Source organism: Schistosoma haematobium, chromosome 7 (genome assembly GCF_000699445.3).
Source record: "Schistosoma haematobium chromosome 7, whole genome shotgun sequence".
NCBI classification, from domain to species: domain Eukaryota; kingdom Metazoa; phylum Platyhelminthes; class Trematoda; order Strigeidida; family Schistosomatidae; genus Schistosoma; species Schistosoma haematobium.
The window spans coordinates 4,559,780-4,580,622 of record NC_067202.1 but is presented as its reverse complement, the minus strand read 5'-3'; the positions used below and the strand labels follow the sequence as shown (position 1 = coordinate 4,580,622).

Below are 20,843 nucleotides of genomic sequence, written 5' to 3'. Positions count from 1 at the left end.
GACGAAAATTAGTGCTAGCCAGAAACAGGTTATGGTCTGTGCACAGTTGCAGTAGACGGTCCCCGTTATCTGTCCTGCGACTAACAAGTCGCCATCGTCCACATAAACTGTACCTAGACGCCCGACCTGAGCATTCAAGTCTCCGGCTAGTACCACAATATCTGTCGAACGCAATTTCTGGAGAACAGTTAACTGATGGTGGAATTCATCCTTGATTGCATCCGGGCTGCAATCTGTCGGCGCATAGGCGAAGATGACGAAAAGACATCGTTTTTTCACACTAATTTCTTCTCACTTTGATGGAAATTTCTAATCTAACAGCACATAACCGACTGTTATTGGGGATCCAATCGATTTGTGTTGCCTCAGCTCTAGCGTTTAGTACGACAACAACGCCAGCAAGACCAGACGAAGATGACACAGGGTCCCCGGACAAACGCATGTGAAACAGGCTTTTTAAAGCGACAGGTGGAGAACGAATTCGTAGTACCTCACCAGAGTCTTGAATACGGGTCTCGGACAGACAACAAACATCAATATTAAGACTTTCCAAAGACATAGCCAGCCCTATCTGTTGTCCGACCTGCATAAGTGTGCGAGCGTTGAAGGTAGCCAGTCTGAATGATGCGCGTGGTTTCATAAAAACCGCTTCAGTATTCGTATTTGGTGGTAGCATACAATTCTCAACCGGACAGTGACTCGAGAACGTTTGGATAGAACCGAGTTTCTACCATAAGCGAGCTGCTGTATAAGTCGAAAAATAAGGATACACAAAGTGGGAATAAAAGAGAGTGAATAAGTGACTGATATTCGCTTTTCGTCCTCTCATTTGCGTAAAAAAACACCCCCGCCACGGGAAGGCAATGGGTAGGGCTTCTCTGGCAGGAGCTGTATACGCGTGGCCGTTTGAGAGCAATTCGATAGGGAGGGCACGCCCACCCCACTCTCGGCCATACCAGGGCATTTGTACACAGTATTCGTGCGTCCTAAACTTGAATGCTGTATACAAGAGGCTATTCTCTGCTCAACAAGACAGTGGTATTTCGGAAAAGGTTCAAAGAACAGCAACTAAGCTGATCCCAGAAATAGCGATGCTCCCGTATGATGCTCGACTGGCTAAACTGAACATAATCCTGTTGTCATATCGAAGAGTCAGCGGTGAGTTGATCACAGTTTTTAAATTACTAAATGATCAGTTTGCATATAATATGCCCTCATTTTAATTGTCTTCCAAGACAGAGAATTTACGAGGACATTCCAAAAAGTTCACAAGCACTGGACAAATTACTTGTCAGCTGACTATCAACCCTCTCATCGAATCATCAGCAAGTGGAATTTATTACCTCAACACATGATCGAAGCATCATCTGTCAACTTTTTCAAAAGAAATTTGGGTGAACTGAGAGACCGTCTTTGCCAGGACTAACACAGGCCACCTATTCTCTGGTCCTTCCCAATCTGAAACTGAAGGCGCCTAGACGGTGCATATTTTGGTATCAGCACAAGTTGAGTGGTTGCTTAATATTTATTGAAAGTAGACTGAGTCAAAAAACAGTTTACAATTTTATATACATCTATTCGACAGTTCTTGAATTTGGACTAAACCTTGGGACCATAATATTGGGTATTGAATGGATGGCCTTTGACTAAATCCGCAGGTTCACTTTCGTTTCCATATTTGTTGGGGTTAGTTTATCCTTTGTTATTTATGGTCAGAAAAGTGACCTAGATTTAATAAACTGATAGTTAATGGAACTCCGCGTTTGTTTTCGTTAGTGCTTTTTGTATTTTACTCAGCCACCGTTGAACAATATGGGCGGTTTACTGTTAACAGACATATTGTCCTCTGTTAATTCTAGAACACTTTGTAATTGGATGTGACATAAAACTTCTAGTGTATTTGATCCGTAACGCTGATGGCGTGGAAGTATTTCTCAGTAGTTTTCACAAGCCTTTGGCGTGCATAATCGCTTCTACTAATGTCTAAATATCCTTACACAACCTGAAGATTTGTGAACCCGTGATTCTCAAAAAATCCTAATATGTAGTCTTTGAGCTGAGATTGCCCGGTAAGAAGTAATGATAACACTATTAGGTGGTTGCTTTACCGGTCACTCTCTTGCTCCCGATCTGTCATGTTAGTGATGCTGGTAATTTTTTCTAGTTGTCAATAGTCCGTCTTAATACTAGCGTTTCACCATCCCAAGTTTATTATTTCTAAGTACTTGGTTTATTGACTTAGTGTGTTAAAACCCATCGAGTTGTTTACTAAGCGTTAACATATACAAGTTCGCCAGGTCACTAAGCTCTCGTACTGTTGAATTTACGTCCGTCAATACTTTTGAAGACGTGTTTATTGAATTTCTGGGAATTATACTGCTTGTACGGGAAAATTCTGCTCACTTGATGTGTTCTGTTGAAAAACTTAAAATTGGCTTTAAGCAGCAAGTATTCAAAAAGTTCTCTAAACAGGTATGTTGATCGACAACTCGCTAGCCTCCAGAACGTACATCATTGTGGATAACCTAGTCGTTTCTGCTACCATCTACATTACGGTTAGCAATGTACGTTTTACCCATCTGGATTTCGAAGTATCTCGTGTTCCTAGAAAATCGCGTAGATTGATGTTTGGTACGTTTCACTGCATTGCAGCAGTTGGTCGGTCACTTAGAGGAAGCCTATGTCATCCTCATCATTCTTAAATGGTGATCAAATTCTATCGATTGTATTAACTTCACTCAACTACCAGAACAATACTCACACATCTTCCCTGAAGGAATTTCCTTGAATTCCTTAGGAGCGAATAGTAAATCTTCCACCTGGTTGTGGGCGATACCAGTGGATAAATCGACGGGAAGTAAAAGCCGAGTTTTGTTAAGCCTAATGAGTTTATTTCATCTCAAGTTAGGATTGCTCTCGGTCGGTTTTTCCAGTCCCAATAAGCATTTCGCTCATCAATGTACGACATTTTAACCCTGTCGATGGTCCCAATCAAGAGCCGAGGAACTGGTTCGTGTGTCGATGGGAGTCATGAGGCCGTGGGGATACAAGTAAAAGGCATGCTAGAGTCATCATAGATGCAAAAAACACCGTTGCCTGCTACATGACATCAATACGGTTAGAAATACAAAGGACAAGGCGGCTATGGAAAACTAATGTTTACTAAGCCACTCTAACCGAGTGGGTTTGGAGAGTAGTCTTTGCCCGGATAATATCGGGGTACAAAGTTGCATCATATGACCTTTCGGATGACAGGTCTGACACAACCTTGAAGTTGGAGTATTTGAAGAGCCAAACACCTGTGGTAATACAGTTCATGAGTTGTAAAAAAGCTGCGAAATTTACAAGTGTGTAATCAGGTGAAACTAATATTAAGGTTAAAAATGCCTTAGTTGTCGAACTACTTTTGCGGAAGACAGACGGATCAAGGACAGACAACTTGGAAGAGTGACCACATCTAATGAATTTTCCCCTTCAAATCTTAGCCAGTTGTGATGTAATAGAAGCGCATTAGCTTGCAGACCACACACCTGTTGGAGTCAAACTCATCTTAGCATGTCAGTTACCATGGTGATGGATGGTAAAGTTTTAGACCTGTGGTTAACTACAATATGGCTAAATATGTTAAGAGATAGATATAGGGATGGTTGCAGTAGTCGTGATCATTAAAGTGACTTAAGGCATCAGGACGTTAGGACAAAATCCTTCGGGTCTGTCAACTGATCAAACGCAAACCCATCGAATTCATACTACTTTATATTGTATAAAAACTAAGAAGGGAAGTTACACTGCGACATATGGCCTCACTTTTGAACCTGATCTAAGTGAATGTATGAGAACCATAGTATATTTTATGAACCGCCTGGTAATTACGCTAATTATTGAGTGTTTGTATCAGGATCAAAAATACACTGCCCTGGTAAGTATGTTTAAGTAGTTTCGACAAGGAAACAGTTCAAGACTGAAGAATCATGTATGAAGATGGTTTCGAATTAACGACTGAAATGCATAGGTTAAAACTAATCATTTTATTCTATGGTGTTCAGCCTTAATGCAACTTGTTTATTAATTTTCATTAACTAAATTTTATGGGTTATTTTATAAAGTGGTTGGTGACCTATTGGATTGGATGTAGAATTCCTGGGTCGTACTACTATTTCCCACACTGCAACTCGGTTCATTTTCAGACTTCATACTCAACTTTCATCCCATCTGTTCTGTGATCAATTTTTGTATTCATTTCCAATTATTCTTTTTTAGACGACGTTCTAAGATGAACAATTATACTGGACAATATGGATACATGTTTCCGATGCAACCAAATTATACTTGGGGTACGAATCCATTTCATCCTCTGTCTTATTGCCATTTGTCCAAGAACTTCGTTGGCATAAAAAATAGTGCAACGCAGTAACCAAGCGGAGTATCATATACTGGCATTGAGCCAAACTTTTATACTGAAGCTTGTTGCTCGGCTTGTTCACTCGAAGTGGATGAAGCAAGTTTCCGATGTGTGGTTAAAGGACTCGAAAACTAAATCCTTCAAGCACAAAACCACTACTTATGTATTGAGGTTTAAACAAGCCCGTCATTTTCAGTAACCGAATCCTCGTGTAGTTTTCAAAAGCCGAGTCCCCAGACTGAATAAAGATAGCAGTCCACAAAGATATTAGCTACTAATCTCAGTTGTGTAGCGAAATGCAGACTCGGAATGATGGGAATCATTTGACTCAATCTATCTCAGCTATCATGGTTTTATCTATGACTTGTTTCACTTCTCCCTTTGCTACTATCGTTTATTCTAACATCGTTCTTGTCTTTTGTTGCTGTAAATTGTTTCAACTTAAACCGATGTAGTCATGGAAAGCTATACATCAGTGTTTCTGTATGTTACAAGCACCAAATAGGTGTAATAAACCCTTTTCATGGATGTGTGTTGTGACTAAAGTTAATCTGATCAGGCGCATAATAAACTCCTTGAAAGCTGGATGATAAAGCTTCTTTAGTCTGCCCATTTTAACTTTCAGTGCTATAATCAGGACTCCAAACTTTCCTCCGTATTCATAGAAAAAAAAAAAGACTAAAATCTGGCATTGGCATATCACTCGAATTCTTTAGAGAAAAGAGAGTTCGCAAAACGGAATTCAAGTAATTACTGGTTCAATAGGGCTCTTGTGATACATCAAAGGCAAACAAATACTGCTTTGTCGATAGTAAGGAATCAGGGAATTTGTAGAAGGTTGTCTACGTTTTTATAGATCCGCACTCAGTCACCTCATGAATTGGACCTACTAACGTTCTGAGGATTCTCTGGAGTAAATTATAGATTGGATATAGTACACACGTCTCTAATACGTCATTCGGTGATGTAGTTTTGTTACTAAATTGTCGCCTCTAGACCAGTCTTAGTAAATCCAAACACAAATTAAATTAATTTGTCTCGATTATTTTACCTTTGCTAGTCTTTGCTACTAACTAAGACACTTCTCAATCTATTCTTATTAAAGTTGCTTTCGCGCTTTCTAGTTTAGGAATGTAGGAGATTATCGTGTACATTAACCACTTCATTTGATAAAGTTGTATACCTTCGAAAAAGGACACGGTCAGAGCATAAGTTATTTGTGCTAAACTACTGTTTGCTCCAACTTGGTACTCTGACTAACGTAGGAGTAATTTGGGAAAGGGATTGTAGGCGAACAAAGTTGGAGGCTCCCTTGATCTGCAGAACTGTTGACTTCAGTCATGTACAGAGATGTCATCCTTGCAATGGGTTTTTAAGGATACTGTAGGCAGTTTCATGTACATCCACTTTTGTCCAAAATTTCGGCACCACACACTATATTTCATTTATTGTTTCTACTTGTTTAGTTTACTTTGTCAAACTTTTTACTGCTTTCAGTAAAGTTGAGTGGTAGCTAAATCGGATTTCAAGACAAGATTAGTTTTACTTACAGCTCGCCATTTGGGTGTACCAACATCCCAATGTTGATGTTTACGCTGGGACTCCGCTCCAAACACCGTCGCATTATCCAGTGAGCTACTGAGTCCAGGTAGCCAACGGCTTGTGAACAACACTAAGGTGCAGGTACATTCAGTCGAGTTTCAAATGAGACGAAGTACTTGTTCTGGACCCCACTCTTGACCATCATTCAACTTTACCAAAAGTACTTGTGGTTAAATGACAATATCTAGGCTCTCCACACGGGATATACATATTCCAACGGAAACTTGTATTGCAACCCTTAGAACCAACAACAGGAATGATTCAGGTGTACAAGTGAAATAATATTACTGTTGTCACTATTTTCCTGTTTTCTTTTCGTTCTGTGTCAAAACCTGACTTGTGACTATCTACGTTTTAGCTCTCTTGTTTCTTAGGTCGACCGAATAATTGCTTACAACACATTAGGTTGAAGTGAGTCATTAGGCATCATATCATACTGGTATTTGATTGATTCTGATACTAAGTGACATTTAGTCCACCTTGCATAGCTCAATTAACTGTTCTCTTTGTTTAAACTGCCAGTACATTTCTAAGTGGAGTAGTTAACACATGCAAACGTAATGACTGTATTGTTGGTAGGGATCGACAGCATCTCCAAATTTTGTCCTTTCAGCACTTGTGATTTGTTAAAACCTTTTTAGGTCCAAACCAAGTGCATACACCTGTTCAAGAGCCACAATATACCTATGGTTATGACTCGACTAACCAGCAGCCCCCTCCGTACACTGACTATATGGGACCCCAGGTAAGTTGTATAAACAGTTAAATTTAATAAATGTACAATCGTTGAATATGGTTGTGAATGATTTTGCTTTCCCAGCAATTGTTGTGATGTACAATAATGCGTCATACTGAAGAGACGAGCACTTCAAAAACCATAATTATTCCTTTTAAAAATAAATAGGTTTAGATTTATAAACAACTCTGTTGCAGATGAGTCGTGGCATATCCCTATTTCCATATGTTTCACCATTTACAATCCATATTCGATGCTATCGACTTTTCGTATCCGCCATATCTAATTGGTTGTTCGGTACATTGAGGGTAAAATAAATTTTGTTACGACTTAGAATCATGCTTTTAGCACTTGACTGTTTTCTTTGTGCATCGTAAGTGAATTCAGTGTTCGTGTCTCATATTGGATAAAACAACACTTTTGAACATACGTTCAAAACCGAGTATGGGTTACAAAAATATGCAGTATGCTATAGTCGCAAGACTGGTTGAATCTTAGGAAAATTGTATAATCACAGTTGTTCATGCACTTAGTTTTGTGACAAAAATGAAGTCAACCCGGATTTACGATAGAAACGTTTGGGAACCAAGTTGTTACACGTTAATATACAATCTTTATAACACTCAACCTTTGCTTAGGATTTCTGTCTATAGTTCATAGGTCATTCTTTGTAGGTAAAGTGAAGCATAAATTCGGAGGTCATCCTCCTCAGTTTAATCTTCATTATTTAAGTTACATTTAATATACGTATCTTACTTCACGAAACTGTATGGAAAAGTTTACCAGACAGATGAATTCCGACCAAACAACTATTTTTTTAAAAAGTAAAATTCACGTTTTAAGTTTTTTGAAAATCACTTTGACGATATTATATGCACATCGAGGGTGTAGTTTTTTCAGCTTTGCATATACAGTGTCTGAAATGATTAAAATCGGATTTATCAAGAAAACAGATATTACAATTGATATAAAACGTGCTAGTGAATAGAAGGTATACATATATTTGTCAGTCATTGCAAAGGTTTATGAAACACAGTCCTAATATTCCATCAAATAGTCTCTCCACATCCAGTCAATTAAAAACAAAATTTTAAATAAAAATTTCAATTAAATCCTAATTTTACTAAACTTTTTCTTAGGTACAAGATTATGAATCGCCCGTTAATGATTTTAATGGTCAGTATGGATATTCCACAAATTCCACACCTACTCAACCTGCTTATAGTGCTCAATGGAGTAAGCTGCTTCTATTCTTTTCCATACTCCGAATTTTTCTAACTTTTGCTCTGATATGTTATGTGGTCGAGTAGACACCATATATTTGTTTAGTTTTAAGGTTTTCCAACTCACGTAAACGTAGATCTTTCCTTTTTCAAACTAACCACATTGTTTTATATCCAGTCTCATCTTTTCGCATTTGGAAGCAGTGAATACAACTCTTTCACGGAATGTCGTCTACTAGATGTGACTACGTCCTCCGTCATGCGAGAATGTTATTGACATCTATAAAAACCGTGATCCAAAAAATTTCAATACTGTTTTGTGTGAGCTTTCACCATTGATCTTTTTTATACGGTTATTCTAAAAGGTCGTTTACATCTAAGATTTCTTTAACATAATTCACCTGTCGTAGTTCATCATAAGAATGTTATTTTTAAACATGAAGCCTTTTTTCTATAAATAAAGTAAGCTTATAGTTATCCCCCTCTCCCCTTGTGCAATACAGTGAAAGATAATCTCGTGCACGTTGTGATTGAAATAACTATTCTGTATATCGAATCCAGTTAGACTTTTGCCCAAGCAAACAGCATAAACCTCTATACAAACGACCATATCCAATCAATTTCTTTAAAAGTTCGTATATTGGATTAGTGCGACTATCATCCAGTTTTACTCATTCCTGCCAGTTTTTCATGTTTCTGTCGCAAAGATTTTAAAAACCATGTGCTTACTGGTGACACGCTTCGGGGGATGGGTTTCCGGAGTCCTAGTAAGAAACCGTGATCACTGGAGTTCAACCGTGTTGAATGTGAGGCAGTTACCCACCAAAGATATTGGAAGGTAGTCGTGGGTTGAATGAAAGTTAGACTTGTGTACCACTGGGTGCCTTGTCATTGGTCTGGAGTTCAAGGGTTCGCATACGATACCGATTGTTTTTAGGTTCAATCCTGTGCGGTGAGGTCGTGAATATCCATTGCGTAGTTCCATACTAAGGTGAAACTTCCATACAGTCCTTCCAAGTTTTCACTGATTATCTAACCTCGGCTTGTTAGTGACCTCAATAATCTCCACGACCCCAAAATTGATAAACATTTGAAAAGTACGTCACATCGATGGGTAATCTAGAGTTAGTTGCTTCAAACGTAAGCTTGTCAGCGATATACTATGTACCATAAGTGATATTCAGTAAGTTACCTGTTCCTTCTGTTTTAATGTGTCTAATTCTCTCTAAATTCTCATACTGTAAGTTTTACAAACTTCATTCATCCACCTTTACTCTAATTACTTTCTTTGCATCTCATGCAAACTAATTTTATCTTTTTTATTTTTAGGTGGGAATCAATTCCAAACTCCATCACATGATTCAAGTTATTGGTATCATTCTCGAGAGCCACCAATCAATAGTCAACCACGATATCAACCTCCTCCGTCTACGCCTATACTTGAACAAGTAATTACCGATTTAGTGATTAACGCTTATTATTTAATAATTCCTAAAGTCATTGAGATTTAGATTTCAATCACATAATTTTTTTATTTATGTGTTCTATTAAAGAATAGAAACGATGTATTGTATTGTGTTAGTGTGGTGGACGCTACTCACAAGATTGATTGTAAGTAGTATGTTGCGGAACATGGTCTTAAAGTTGTTACTTTCGTCAGACGGCTTGAAGAGTTTCAGTACATCGAAGGCATGATGTAGGCAGAACACTTGATGACCAGACGATAGGACAGTTTGGACTTTAAAACACACAGCGAAATGCAAGTAGATGATCTAAGGCTGTATATGCTTTATGTAAACCCTTTGTAATTTCTCTTCAACAATCTTTCTGCTCATTGTCCTGTTATATATTAGTAGTGTAAGGCTGTCAAGTTTTCTCAGCGCTATTTATTTATTAATATATTGGAACTTTTATTTTAGTGATTTAAATGTTGTATTGTACCATTGTTTTGTTTTTACTCTTTCGAAATCACATTAACTCACAATGAATTGGTGACATGTAGTTGGGAAGATAATGTTCAGTGTTCACTTGATGAATGTTCCTGCGTACTCAGCTAACTCTTGAGTTTGATAAATATTACATAAATGTATATTTTGCACGAAATCGGTGACTTTTATTTAACCTAATTTACAAAATCTCTATATTTTAAGGAAAGGTCACAATTTGATCATATGTGCTGATAGGTTTAGTTTAGAATTTCACAGGCTTTCCAGTTTAGTTTAGTTTAGCCTTTACGGTATTATTTCATTATTGTTCACAGGGAACAAAGTCAGTCAAATTTTTGGATAAATAAATATAATTTTACTGGTTATATTTTTTAAAATGAAAACAGAGTGGATGGATTTTAATTTGCACAACTTAATCCTTCAAAGTTGTTGTTTGTTGTAATATCTATTATTGAGCTTTAGGTGACTATGCTCTTTTTATGTTACTTATTTTTACATAAGTTGAATAATTAGTCTGTTCTGCCAAACGGTTTTGTTTTAGAGTTTTTTTGATCACTTGTTTTAGTTCTCAGTAGTCAAAGCAACTTGAATTTCAACCAATAAGTTCCAGGTTCAAACTTTACTTCTGTTACTGTAGTTGGATAACCGGGTTGTAGTACCCTCCGCCCAGAATCACCAAACTAAGTACACATAGTTTTACCTGTTAAATGAGTAGTTAAAAGTTCTCGTAAACAGATTTAACTATTTGTTTTCACTGTCTTTTTAGAATCGAAAACCTAAACTACGAATATACTGTAAATACTGTGATGTAGCATTCACGGATGAGCATACTTATTCCATACATTTGGATACTGAAAGGCACATCCGTAATTTTAAACGTAGCTTTAATACAACTGAAGATAGAAGGGGTAAAGGAAAGTCTAGAAGTGACTACCGCAGAAGTAATGTAAGTCATTTCATTTTATATTTATTCAGTTGTAAAGTTTACACATTTCATTTTCGTATGTTGGTTTGAATAATTAGGTAGGGTCGATACCATGAAAACGTGTCTCCAAACCTAGCAGACGATTTTCATTTGGTTACAAGTGTTCACAAAACCAAAATCGGTTCAAATTGCCTCACTGCACACTAGATAATACAACGTAAGAAGAACTCTAAACAAATGAAACTAATGGAAAACTTATCTGTAATCGGTTATAGACTATCGCTGGAAGTTTCTAGCGGTGAATTACTACGATTTCACATCGAACTGAAAAATAAATCATTCTGACATCTATTCTTCTTCCTGTTAGTAACTGTGTATGTGTAACTCATCCCAATCATTCTTGTTTCTCGAGATGAAAATCCAATGGATGAATGCTAGTAACCTGTATATGTATCATACTATGAGCATTTATGTACCTCGATCATAAATTAATTCCAAAAATCATTTTTAGTGCAGTAGTCATCTTTGATAATCTAAACTGTGCATCCATCATAAACTTAAATAATTATATATCATGTCCAATTATTTTGATGTGTTATTTAAAAGAGACAATGACTTCATGATTAATTCCTTTAGGATTTCGAATCAGTACCTCATGTAATTGTATTACCAGTTAATTCGCTCTACCACACTCTGTTAGGAATTAGTTTCATTAAATTTTTAGAACAGAAACAGAAAACCTAATTTCTACTGTGAAGATTGCAAACGATCATTTCAAAGAAAAGAACAATACCTTGATCATATCACAGCAGAGGGACATATGAAAAAGTCTGATCGTAACAAAAATGAGTCAGACGAAGGAGAATCTGTAAGTGAAATACATGTCGCGAGTTTTTATGATTATCATCTCATTTTACATCTATTGGGCTGCAATTGCTACCCAGCTTTATTGACCGGGGTTACTAAATTATACTTCATAAGTGGTTACAATTTGTATATCATCGGGAATTTATTGAGTCAATTTTACTTCCCAGAATATTTTCACCTAAAATGAAACTGAAGTGTATGTCTCAACAATTAGTCTCTCTTGTTAATTCTAGAATACCTGAAGTTTCAATTTAGGGATTGGTTTCTTTCTAAAAACATGTTGCGATGTCTATTTCAGTTAATAGACTAGATGTGGACAAACTTGTTTTCGTAAAGAAGTTCTTATCCAAATTTATATTGGTTATCCTCTGTCTGCTCTCCAACAAATTGCAGTCCAGTCGCATCTAAGGGCTAGTTCTGTTGCTAAACGTATAAGCGTAACCAACTGTATCGGTAAAATATTGTCTTGGATGTTGATATACTATAATCCCAGCCATTTAATTAAAGACTCGAATCATGCTCTCCCTACTTCGGTCTAAGTAACTTAGTGGTATCACTAGCTCATAATCGTGTACGATTCGAGGTTGATTACATAAACCTATACTTGTAATTAAGCTTTTTTTTAAAAAACATTTTAAGCGTTTTACAAACGTAGGGTGGTTGGAGACCCAAAAATGGTCCATCACCACAATAATTTCATCTTCGAAAATTCCTACTCAGTTTATGTAATGATCATTGTGTCTACATGATATACCACATACTTGGGTAAAATATGTCAAAGGCTGACTTCGTTCCGTTCATGTCGCGACCATATTTGTCGTACCTTCACTCCCTTTCGAATGCTTATTTTGCGCTGTATGGGCCAATAGTCGTGTTTTGGATATCAGAGTAATATTTGAATAGGGGTTTTCCAATTCAGTCATATGTTAAAGATGGTTGTGTCTGAAAATATCGGTGAATTAAAATCCCTATAAAAAAACGCCCAAGGTTTAATGATGATGTACAGTCACCTCTGTAACTTAATAAACTACTGGAGAGATTGTTTAATCGTACCATTTCTCTGATTTTGTCATTAATGACATTTTGATAAGGAGCTCCAAAAGAAATTGCTCGACGACAGTGTATACTCGTTACATGATGTGAAAGTTAATCCCGAATATATGAATAACATTTTTTTATTGGACAGTGATGTATCGGTTGTTCACATCGTACTTAATCATCTATTAATTAGCGATCTTAGATACAATATGTATTCAGTACTATCTTAGTTTAAAGTACTTATACAAAACTGTTAAATAGCTATACACACTTTAAAGTAAATCGTCGAATGTACTTTAAAGGTCCATTTATCTGGTTTATGCTGTCTAATTAGGATCTGTCTTATTATAAAAGTCATAGTGGTGTATACTTAATCTATATTACCTTTGGTGTCATTGTGATGCTGGTCGGTACACTATTGCAGTATGATCATTTTCATGGGACGCTTATCAAATTGAACATTTTTTGGTTAAAAATGTCATTTTATTTCGTTAAAAAATGTGACAAAAATCTCACATTATAAAGTATGTTTGTCACATATTTCGTTTCCAACAATTTTTTGATCTGTTTGCAAATAATTAAACGATTTCAAGGAGGTTTTTATTGATGAGTTCACACAATGAAGGATACTTTGGGACCTAATGTTACAAGTTTGTAACTGGTTGTGTATTGTATTTACCAACTTATATTTTTTTAAAAATTGTTTTCCTGAAACAAGCACAATGTTTAACCAAAGCCCCTTTAAGAGTAGATTCGTTACTGATTATTGGATTTCATAAAATTTATTGCTTAATCGGTATTATGATTGATTTTAACAATTGAGATTTACCATGAACTGTTTCTTCTTGTTCAAAACAGAAAAAGGCTCCAAGACGTACAGATTATTGTGATGTATGCGAACAAACATTTCAAAATGGTCGTCACTTTTATGCTCATCTAAAGTGGAAAAAGCATAAACGTCTTTGTAGAGTTGCTAGACTTTTAAGAGGACAACTGAAAAAGACACCGGAAGAAGTTGCTAATGATCCATTGGGTTCGTTCACATTGTATATGAATAAAGGTAAGTACTTTATCCTCGAAAATAGTTTTTCATTTTTAAGAAGCAAATTACTACTGTTCTTATTGAATGTTGTGCGTATTTATTGTTTAAGGCTAACTTAGAATCTAATTTAATCATTTCTCATGTAGTCGTTTAGTCTGTAAGTATTACTGTGTATGTAGCACTAGTCTACATAGTATTAAATCCAGTTACACAGCCGTACTGTAGAATCTCACCATTCGATATCTGTTGGTCTATATTTTATTTTATTGCTCCAAGGTGTTTGCTATCAATTTTCGTACGAAATCCTTTCAGTCATTGTGTGATTCAAATCCACAAACTATATCTTCCAAGCGTCAGAGACAATTTCGTGGTCTTTGCACCTGTAAGCATATCAAACCAAAATAACTTTTCAAGTATTGGCATTTCCATGTTTTCTTTTTGTGGACTGACAAATATCCGTAAAAAGGATGACTGTAATATTTGTTTTAACTGAAGTATTTGAAAAAAATCATCTGATGTGCAGAGTTTGTCAGTGTCGTAAAATCAGTTTATGTCGTTACTCTTAGTTTGTTCATAAAATTTGTTGATCATTATGTTACTGCAGTTAGTCATTTATCCTAAATTTTTGATTTTAAATTTCTTCCAGACTGCTCTGTTCCATATGGGAACTATGGAGACTGTAAGGAAGTCGAATTGGATGCTGGAAATGCATTTTTGCAAAAATTCCTCGACTTGAAACATTTAATCTCTCAAGAACCAAATCCAGTTGGCGAGGAATTTATTCAGGAGGTAGGTTGAATGTGAAAAACATTCACCGAAAACTTTGATTCTTGACTGCCTCACTGAATATCCTGGGTTACTTGAGATGATAATGATGATAATCATAATAATTATCCAAACGTCTAATAACTTTTAATTAGTTATCGTGGGCTACTACAACTTTACAGAGTTGCTTCAAGGTGACTTGCGTTGTCTAGTTTGTAATCATTACATCCGCACACACACAAAGATAGACTTTATAGTTAGCTGTAAAACCTACCAATTTTACCAACTTTTCTTATTTATTATTAGAGAATCTTTGGTCATCCGCGCATTTATGTGTTGGATTATTGTGTCCTTCCATTCAACAACAGAGAAAAAGCGTTAATCTGTGTAAAAGTAAAGTTATTTTAGAAAATATGTATGTATATGTAAATGCATAGCAACATAGAGACGTAGTATCATTTACAAATATTAACATCCTATATCGATAAAACATTGGATCAGTCCATGTAAACGTGGAGGTGTGAATACAGTGTGTGGCTATCGAAATGTTAAACTTCTCTCTGTCTGTCTCTCTCTCCCCCTCTTTCTCTCTTCACATACATCATGAGGTTGTGGTGTAACTAACAATTTATGCACAGACAACTTTGAATATTCAGGTAAGTCACCTTTTTCAGAACAAAAAAAATAAGTAAATAAAAGTTTTCACTTTGTATTTTTTTTTTGACAACAGAGTCTTCCAAAGCTGCAGTATCCTTCTTTTTTTAATTAACCATCTAGTTATTAAAAACAAACAAATCAGTATAATTATATAAAGAGTAAAAATCGTTCAATCATTGATATGGGTTCAAAATCACTATCCCTAACTATTGTTTCCTAAGTAATCATTTTTATTTCATGAAGAAGATAAATCACAATTAAGTCTTCAGCATAAAAATGTTTCTTGATTCATTCAATATGTTTTTCATCATTAATTTTCAACTGATATTCTGTCCGACTCTTTTAAGTAGCAATAGTATAGTGAACGAGAACTCAGGTGTGTATTTAATGCATAATTACACTGCCTTCGTAAAATATGAAAACTATACGTTAAATACATTATTTGCACATTTTCATTCATTCATCCTTTACGTGCTTCGTAATATTCTTGATTCTGTTGTCGTTATAATTATTCTTTGTCTACGTTTCTGTCCTCTTCAATTCAATCTTCTCAGTCTTCTGCAGGCATTCTACTTCTGACTGGTGTTACATATTACTTATATCTGTCAACATAAATAGTATACACCACAGTAGTGTGAGAAGTAGTAGTCTGTTATCATTAAATCTCCTCATTTTTAATAAATGCACCAAATAATACTGATTTTTTTCTTATTGAAGGAATTATCTGGTTTTTGAATTGTCTGATTTTTACCTGAAAAATACAATACCATACTACTGTATCCATTAGAGTATTCCATCTCAGTAATTTCTTTAGGAATAATCAATTGTATATGATTATGCTTATATTTTTGTAGAAGATAATTACTTCACATCTTTTCCACCACTGTTAATAAATAGATTTGTATTCCCCTACCGCACCCCCACAATCTACTGCCTATCTCCTATTATTTTTAGCAAGTATACAATACACGAGATTTGGAATATAGCTGTTCACTTTGTAAAGCAGATTTAATTGGAGCTGATGATATAGAAAATCATCTACGTACTCTTACACATCAAAAGAAATATAAGGAGAAATTTAATTTGGAGGAATTTGCATTTGAAGAAGAAATGAGATTGTCTGCATCCGATTCGGTTTTCGCTGTATGGAAAACATGTCAGTCTAGAGCTAGTAAAGTGAGCCAGTTTCTCGTTTATCGATCTCACTATTCATATCGTATTGTATTCTATTAATCAGTACGTAGGTTTGTGTAGATTATTGGATGTTGTTGACATATTGAACTACTGATTGGAGTTAGACAGACATGAAATGAGAAGCAATGTATTGTTCTTTTATCCTGTTATGGGACTCCTCAGGACTGTGCACATTTGCTACCCCGTCGACGACCGGATCCGGGAGTTTAGGTCTCGTGCACGAACGCTTGACCGTTAAATCACTGCTCTCAGTACTTCCTGGTTTTCAATATATGTCTTATTTAAGTCAGTTGATGATATCAGTCTGTTAGTTTAACAGTTCCATTCTTCGCTAACGGTTGTGGATTATCTATAAACATGTGTATGTTATAAAAACAATAAAATTTACATGGGTCTATCCAGAATTTGTCTTTGCTTTTGCCTAAAAAACATCAAAGATAGCTTTGTATTCTTTTTGTTTTTCTGTTTACTTTCATTTCACTGAAACTGAACTACGTATGTGTTCAACTGTCATACTGATTATATTACTGAAAAGAATTACTTTGGTGTGTTTTAAAACAAGCAGTGATAAAATTTCAATTGTTGTAATATCGATATACAAGGAGACGACAAAGTGACAATGACTTATTGAAAGAAACTGAATGTTTTTCTTGCTAAATGTGTTGATAGACTGTAGTTTTTAACATAATGTTACTTTTCATTCTCCATTAATAGGAATTGGCAAGAATTATCGGAGAAAAAGGTTTTCATTTATGTGTTTGTGGTTTCCGTATTACTTGCTATGATGATATGCGAAAACACTTTCCAATTAAATACTATGATATTCATCCGCGAATTCGTTCATGGAAAAAAAGTTTAGAAAAATGTATTCGATCGCGTGCTGATCGTCATAGGATTGATTATAGAGATTGTTACGTAAGTTACCGATGACACGCATAATTCGTATATATATGCACGTTAGTATCAGTTTGTTCATTTTATTTGGACATGTCTTTGAGTATATAACTACATACCTTATTACAGATTGCGCGATTTTTCGTGACAAAGAATCTGAGCACAATGTGCAGTTTTTATTAATGAAAGGATATTTTCCTCTTTAGAGAGGTCATCAATAAATAAATACCATGTCACTTGATCTCAAGCATTTTCAAGTTTAAGTAATTAAGGTTTGTTTAGTTACTTAGTTGTTTGCTTAAACACTACTGTTCTTTATAAAAAAGGATTATTATATTTCACGTGGAGCCAACTCTGACTTGGTAAGATAACGTTAGGTAATCGTTGTAATTCATAAAGAGTACATTTTAATTCGCTTAATTTTCAAGTTACCATTTTTTCGACTAATTATTTTACTTCGTATTAGTTCGTTGAAGTAGCTAGACAATTACGAGTCTGTCCATGAATTGTTTTTAGACTTATTTGAATTCTAGCCAAGAACATAAAGTATTTATTAATCACTAAAGAACTCATCTTGAATTCATGAAGACTGCTTGTTAAAACGCTATTTTACACAGTCAATATCTAAACGTATGTTATTCTGGTAATATGTAATTTTAAATTAAACATAAGAGTCTTGTGCAAGTATTCAATTCGCCCAAATTGGGACATCACATCAGTACAATGCGATAAAAATATCAAGATGACCATCAAATTAGTAGTGGTTGTAGCATTGGTCAAATAAAAAATTCGATGTCTCTATATTCAATAAACGACACTTGTTCCCGTGAATAACAAGTAAACATACCATCTACAACATCGTGATTGTGTATAGGGGGACTCACATTTCACGCTTTTGTGTTCATTTCATATAACCTATATCTAGGTTTGTATAAAGACTATTTAATTATTCAGTCAATGAATTTTCCATTTGCTGTTTTCTGTGATCACATTTCCTCAGTGGCTTCAAAATTATGGCTTATACAATACTTCCAACGGTTGATAACATACTGTCTTCTTTTTCAGACTATCCTAACTTTATTTGGACTCCCCAGCCACATTATTGATATGAAGAGAGAACATGCTTTAGAAACTGCCAAAGCTAAACTGTTAGAAGATTCTACAAAAGAAGAGTCAGCAACAGATGCTCGTGGAGATGGTGAAGACGAAGATGAGGAGGAAAATGACGATGAAGAAGAAGAGGAAGAAGAACGAAAGTCAGTCAAGGAAGATGAACCTCCTAAAGACCCTATATCAAATGCAGAGTGTGTTGAGGATACACATGCGGAATCGTCGTAGGATAGCTGTTCGTTATATGTTATACATTAGTTGTAAAATACACTAAAATGGTTATTTAGAGAACAAATTTCGTTCTCGCTTTTGTCAATGCTATGTAAGACAATAACCGGTCTTATTTTGCTCGTTTCGTTTATTAAGTGTTTTCATTTCACTTGCTCTTTCGTCAAATACTATCATCTTGTCTCATTTTTTCGACGCATTAATGATATTCTTTTTAATGCAGCATCATATCTACATTTCTAAATTACGCCCGTTTCCGTTTTTATGCATTTGTTATGTTAGAGAGTAGGTCGTCTTTTCTTCTTAATTAATTGGGATTGTTTGGGTTTATCTGTTCGCATTTGGTATGTACCATCTTTCAGTGCTTTCGAAAACTTCTTAATGTTACCATGCCCACATTTTATCTTAACACATATTGGTACAAGAAGGTACTAAATACATACGCGCCACATCAATCATTGGATTTACGTGAGGGCTGGGATGCTGTTCGGGTGCCCAGGCCGGTGGTTTTCTTGGGGAACTACACTCGGAGCCTTTGACCTGAAGGTCTAATCCACAAGGCAGTGAAGCAACATAAGGTGATGCAGTCCCATGGTAGCCGGTTACCTACCATTGGTTCATACATCGTTTGTTCCCTAAGGATACTGAGACCCATATGCATAATTGGTTTGGAATCAGGGTCTTCCAACTCCCTTAGGTGGACTATTCGGACATCCGCTTTTCGTCCTCTCAGTGAGTAGGGCTTCCCTAGCAGAGGCTGTATACATGTGGTCGCGTGAGAGCATTTCGAGAGGTGGAGCAGACCCACTCCACTCTCGGCCATATCACGGCATGCTCATAAGTAGCTCATGAAATTCGAGAGATCCCTACACTACAAATCAACAACATTGTTGCCAATTAGTACTCCTATCGATGTCCACTTTTTACTCATTTCTACTTAGTCTATCCCAATGACCCATAAATCAGCTTAGTTGGTCTAATAATCCCCTATGTCGGTATAGGCGTTATCGTATATTGAAGCCTGATGAGAATCTTGGTAAAAAAAAACAGTATCTACCTGTACATGTTATTCTAATTCATATCTGCTGAAAAATTTTGAAACAGTGCCTGAAGTCGAATGTTTTCTGCATGTTCACTAATTGATGACTTCTCCAACTGGTAACCCGCCGGATACTGTGTCTACTGAAGTCACCTTCAGTGGCAAGGAAATTCCGAGCTTAGCCAACCAAAGTTAACAAACCCACTTGGCCAGTGCTTGTGGCTTGTTTTCTATACATTAACTACGTTTGTTAGGCGGATAGGGTGTTGGGTGACAAACCGTATAACCTAGTGGTGCATTTTTCACTTATTCTTTCTACATTGTCAGACTCGTCATGTACTGGATGCACCGCATGAAAATCAAAGCCCATAAGATTTCTGTGATGTATTGATGTCAAATATGTAGGCATTGCTCTCCGGTTAAGTTCGGACTACTTTAAGATAGCCTATCACTGACTACCGAATAGTGCCTTTTTACTAAACAAAATGTCTGGTCAAGCTCCACGTCGTAGTGTCTATCACCTTGTCAAGCCCGTATAAGTTATCCTGGCTCCCAGACAGACCAATTTACTCATCTTTCTTGAGTCACATTTTGTCTTGATAAATTATTCGCTCATCAGCCTTGGCTTTCTACGAAAGCGTTTGTGTGCACATTGCTTGTCCCACCAGTCATATGTTTGGATTGTTTCCGTTTGACTATGATAATTGAGGCACGCTTGGTTGAATCGAGTTGACTCATTCACCTGCATTGCTCTCCGTCTCGCTTTCCTCTTTGTCGCTCACTGTGGATCTGATTACATGAATGCCCGAAATAAATTCTTCCATCACCGCCCGTATTCGGCTTCTCACCACCATCATAAAAACGGAGTTAACCTGGGTAATATACGGGGTTAAATGGTAGGCGTATATTCACGAGTTTATCTAAAGTGGTGTCAGAACAGTCGACACCACAACATTTCGTTCGATAGGATATGGGTGTTTTTATATCAACTATTTACTGTAACTCCCGCTTAAGTCTTCATTTTATTCAGATGTGATGGTCCGAGCACACAGTATTCACGCCGTCCTTATTCAGAGCTAGGTGCCCCTTACATTTTGCATTTATAAACATGGCTCCACTCAAATTGTAATTCAGATATCTTCACAACTCAGATAACTAAATCATAAATACCCTTA

General features: G+C 36.1%; 1 protein-coding gene across 3 annotated transcripts; it reads left to right on the top strand.

Annotated features, from left to right (window-relative positions):
* The first annotated feature begins 1,634 nt into the window (after positions 1 to 1,634).
* MS3_00009465 (uncharacterized protein) lies at positions 1,635 to 18,913 on the top strand. Of its 3 annotated transcripts, none has more exons than XM_051217845.1 (12): positions 1,635 to 1,686; positions 4,261 to 4,334; positions 6,646 to 6,749; positions 7,880 to 7,976; positions 9,293 to 9,411; positions 10,676 to 10,855; positions 11,559 to 11,702; positions 13,598 to 13,799; positions 14,428 to 14,570; positions 16,158 to 16,379; positions 17,112 to 17,312; positions 18,357 to 18,631. In XM_051217845.1, exons 3-12 carry the CDS (start codon positions 6,738 to 6,740, stop codon positions 18,627 to 18,629), a joined length of 1,593 nt encoding a protein of 530 aa, XP_051064273.1. In that variant the 5' UTR covers positions 1,635 to 1,686; positions 4,261 to 4,334; positions 6,646 to 6,737; the 3' UTR covers positions 18,630 to 18,631. The 3 variants fall into 3 exon arrangements, with proteins under 3 accessions (XP_051064273.1, XP_051064272.1, XP_051064271.1); XM_051217846.1 differs by lacking the exon at positions 1,635 to 1,686 and adding an exon at positions 1,687 to 2,069 and having other exon boundaries at positions 18,357 to 18,913; XM_051217847.1 differs by lacking the exon at positions 11,559 to 11,702 and having other exon boundaries at positions 18,357 to 18,876.
* Positions 18,914 to 20,843: the final 1,930 nt, after the last annotated feature.